Consider the following 4653-nt stretch of genomic DNA (forward strand, 5'->3'; position numbering starts at 1 on the left):
GGTGTCCTAAGTGTTTTAGCTTTCGTTACCAATTCACATCAATTACACGATTACGTAATTGTTAAATGTTATTTTTATTTTGTTTTACTTGTGTATTGAGTCTGTTAAATTTTATTTATAGAAGCAATTCTAGAAATATAATGATGCGATTACGTCGTACTTGAAAGCTATCTTGATGAATGTTATTGACAAGTCTAATTGCATACTACGTGTCAAAGATATGGAATGCATCAGGATAGCTGGAAATGTGTGTTACTAAAAAGAGGATGCCAAGCAGGTAAATAACAACAAATTTAGTATCGACTGTGTTTCTTATTGAATCTAATACATTATTTTTTATTATGTAGTAATCATTTATTTTTTCATTGATTAATTTTAGTTCTTACCTCAATCATTTATTCTTTTATAACCAAAACATGTTCTTTTCTTTCTTTTTTTAAACAACTCATGAATATCTTTTATGTTTACAAATGAATTTTTCGAAAATTTACAGACACTTACTTTTAAAATTAACTAACTAATGCGCAACGAACATTCCCCACACTAGTTTTGATGAAAAAATATTAAAAACTGATCAAGGAAGGGCAAAAAGGAAGGATTGTAAAGTTTGGGGGACTAAATTATAAATTTTCACAAGTTGATTTAGACCAAGGAACAATAATTTAACATTGCATGGGTCAAATTAGGTGAACTTAGAAGCTGAAGGACCAAGACAAAGTACAAAAGAAAATCTATGATAACAAAAAAAAGAAATCAAGGATCCAAGTGCATAAAATAGAAGATGTTAAGCCATGCAATCGCAAGGCAAAGCCATTGCAATCACAAGGAAGGTCAAGCAAATTTCAGAGCACAGACCAACATAACAATGAGATTACAATAGTTTTTAGCACACAATATGAAAAACTATAAGAGACAATAGAATAACCATTACGTCAACACATACAATCTGAGTTAGGGGAATCATTTGAACTTATCTTGGGCAATGCACAATCACCTCAGAAACTCACCACCTCATAATAAGTCATCGAATTTTCAACATCAAGAGAAGGAAGCTCCATGGAAAGAAGCATTGTGTAAAATGTGAGGAATTTCAAATGATCATGTGGGCTTATATGTGTAAATTATCGTGTATTAAATTAAAAGCTATCAAATTTGGTTAAACTCATTTAAAAGTGATCTAATAACGTTCCAGTATTTTGGGCTTTAATGCATCCAATTAAAGTGTGAGTCTTTTTTGTGTAAAGATCGTGCCCAGGTTCCTAATTCTATGATGGGTCGAATTAGATCAAACAGTTATGGTCCCCAAAACACATGAGATTGCTCATTCGTCATGCCTCTCATCACCAGAGAGAATTAAGGGTTGTATGTTGATTTGAAAGACTAAACCGCAAGATTCAATTATTGCATTAACCATGTATGATTAAGGTACGCTTCCTCTATAATTTTTGAATTTCTCGATAATCCAACATGAAATATCGGGATATTTTACGGTAACAATTTCTCCAACATAAAATAGCAAAGGCTACAACCTGGTCCATGTAAAAGATTGAGACAAATTTCCTAAGTCAAGGCCTCATAATAAAAATTGGAAAATCACATTGGACAATCAGCTAAGGTGATACCAGAAAGGCGAACATGAAATCTCCTTGGAACATTGAGTTCGACCAAAAGGAACATATATGAAAAGAGCAAACATATTGTATTTTTTTTTTTTTAAATTTTGATAAAATATATTTAATTATTCTATTATATGCTTGTAAGAGTTGGATAACCTTACCGACTAATGATAATATTATTGGATTTACTTTTGCTTCATGAATTGCTAATAGATTATGAGACTTGGACTATTTTGAAAGATTTTATACTTTTTATGTGCCATGGTCAATAAAACAAATTTGGACGTAGGTTGATTGACAATTGAAAAATCAATAGGTATAACGCAATTCCTAGATCACCTGAAATGATAGTTTGGGATGGTAAAATTGGTGTTAGAAGGTAATAAAATATGTGTAGATTCTGTGAATGAAAGCATTTGTGTGAAGTACTTTTTGACAACAAGTGTAACTTACGTGGGCATCGTTTATGAGAATTTTAATTCCAATTATTTGTCCTCTTGAATATATCCCGAGAGAGTGTGATAAAAGTAATGAAAGAAGTAGTCTATAACATGTGTTGATATGATCATAGTAGAAATAATTTTTTGATTAAAATGATTTAGTAGAATTTTATCAAGATTTAGGAACTTGGGAATATTAATCTTAACGAACAAATATATAAATAATATAATAAAAGAAAGGAAACATAAGCCAAAAGGGCCGGAACATGTGTAATTACATAATAAGCCTTACAGCTCACAAGGCATATCTCAATCATGCCATGTTTAACGTGATTTATTTAATAAAGGAATACAGCGATTGATGCTTATGCCCCCAAAACGTCATAAAAAGGCAAATTCGTCATTAGACCACACCAATAGGTCAATAACTCAAAACCCTTCAAACCCATTGATTCAGCCACGTGTCTTCACTATTCCGCTGCTACACATCCAACGGCCCAGAAGGCTCCCCAAACAAACACAGAGAAAACACAGAGCCAAGAGATGGGAGGTAACATGCAGTGGGAATGGATTTTCAGCCAATGAATAATGAGTACACAGATTGATGATCTGGCAAAGGGAAATTTAGATCCCGCCCAAACCCGGACTTCAATTTTTTCTGTGATTCAATTTTTAAGCTCTTTCCTTACAAACCCCTTGCTTCTTATCCTTCCACTCACTTTCATACATATACTTAACAAAGCAAAGCATATCTCTTTGTATTAGAGCTATTATTTTCTCTCTCTAGACGAGGTGAGGTGTTATAACCGGGAGCTGCGCCGATTCTCCACCAATTCGCACCGATTCTTACCGGTTTTCGCTGATTTTTGACAGGTTACACCATGAAAGGAGGTAGATCCAAGGCTGTTGTCAGGAAGACTGACAGCAAGTGCGGTTTTTAGCCTTTTACTGTTACTTTTTTTTTTTTTTTTCAGATCTGTGAGCTCTATTGATTCGGCATATTTTGTTCGTTGAATTCTCTAAAAAATGGATTACTTTTGAATCCGTTAGGTTGTCTGTGAAAAAAGGTGCAGCAGCCGGGAAGAAGGCGGCACCAAAGGGCAAGCCTGCGAAGGACCCAAACAAGCCAAAGAGGCCCGCTAGTGCCTTCTTTGTTTTCATGTACGACCTCTGCTCTCTACCTCCCCGTTGCAAATCTCTCACATATATATAGATTCTTAATTAAATTATTTTGGATCCATGTTAGGGAGGACTTCAGGAAACAATACAAAGAGAAGCACCCCAACAACAAATCGGTGGCCGCTGTAAGTATTTTATCTTGTACTCGGATCCAAAAACTTTGCTCAAGTTGTTTTGAATATATTTTTCAGTATTATCGATTTTTCTACAATTTGTCCCATATTAACGTTCCTTATATTGTGTAGGTTGGAAAAGCAGGTGGTGACAAGTGGAAATCCTTGTCAGAGGCTGTAAGCATATTCTCCCATTTCTTATTGAAATTTTCTCTTTTCACCTCTTTATGATTCTAGAATTCTTTTGGCGGATTTTGATTAAATTTAAAATATAGGAGAAAGCTCCCTATGTCGCTAAGGCTGAAAAAAGGAAGGCTGAGTACGAAAAAACCCTCGAGGATTACAATAAGAAAACGGTAATTTTTTTTATGTACATAAATAAACGAGTTCCATGCAATTTCTCAAACATGCTTAAAATGAAGAAAATGTCATAACAGGCTGAAGGAGCTGGAGCTGAAGAAGAGGAATCAGACAAGTCCAAATCCGAAGTGAATGACGAGGACGATGATGACGAGGACGGAAGTGGAGAAGTCTGCAACTGATTAGTTAATTTTAATCATTAAATCCTTCCATTTAATTATAAATATTAATTTGGTTGATTTCTGAAATTGCAGGACGAAGATGACGACGACGAGTAGAGAGATGGTTGGATTAATTGAAGAAACTGAAATTAACATTTTCTTTTTACTATTGTCTACATCTACCCTTTATAAATAGTAGACCTCTTTTTTCCTTTAGATCAAGAAAGTGAAACGATATTAGCTTGCATCGGAAGCAGCTAGTAATTCGGCTATGTATCTGATATTTTGTGAATTATGATGCACTACTTTAATGATGATGTTGGTTAGGTTTTGGTTATTTATTAATGCCTCGTAATTTTATTATAATATTTTGCCAAGTTTTGTTGTGCACTGATTTGTTTTATTGAGGGTTAATTTGGTATGATTTTTGCCTGCGTGCTTCTCTCACTTTTGAAGCAAGTTATTTTAATTTTGTTTGAAAGTTAATTTTTTAAATGGTTCTTCATTTAAAAGTGTTTTTAGAGAAATTTATATTAGAAAACTTTCATTAATGTCTCGCTAATGTAAAAATGAAAATGAAAAGTAGAGGCATGGTCCTCAAAAACATTGATACACAACTTCACATAACAGAGAAATCACTAGTGAATAGGGGGCAACTCCAGTCTAGTAGGTTGGGTAGTTGGACTAGCAATTGTGAGGTTGTTAGTTAGATTTTTGTTGGAACTGTTTATTGGCTTTCTTGGTTTGAGTTGATCAGTTATGGGTAATTTAGGTTGGTTTACCT

The 4653-nt window shown here is 33.9% G+C and overlaps 1 protein-coding gene across 1 annotated transcript; it reads left to right on the forward strand.

Annotated features, from left to right (window-relative positions):
- Positions 1-2702: 2702 nt before the first annotated feature.
- LOC111387414 (HMG1/2-like protein) lies at positions 2703-4214 on the forward strand. The gene is made up of 8 exons (XM_023011968.1): positions 2703-2848; positions 2930-2984; positions 3107-3217; positions 3303-3360; positions 3481-3525; positions 3624-3704; positions 3786-3878; positions 3963-4214. Exons 2-8 carry the CDS (start codon positions 2938-2940, stop codon positions 3984-3986), a joined length of 459 nt encoding a protein of 152 aa, XP_022867736.1. The 5' UTR covers positions 2703-2848; positions 2930-2937; the 3' UTR covers positions 3987-4214.
- Positions 4215-4653: the final 439 nt, after the last annotated feature.

The sequence above is a fragment of the Olea europaea genome, unplaced genomic scaffold, assembly GCF_002742605.1.
Source record: "Olea europaea var. sylvestris unplaced genomic scaffold, O_europaea_v1 scaffold402, whole genome shotgun sequence".
Taxonomy (NCBI): Eukaryota; Viridiplantae; Streptophyta; class Magnoliopsida; order Lamiales; family Oleaceae; genus Olea; species Olea europaea.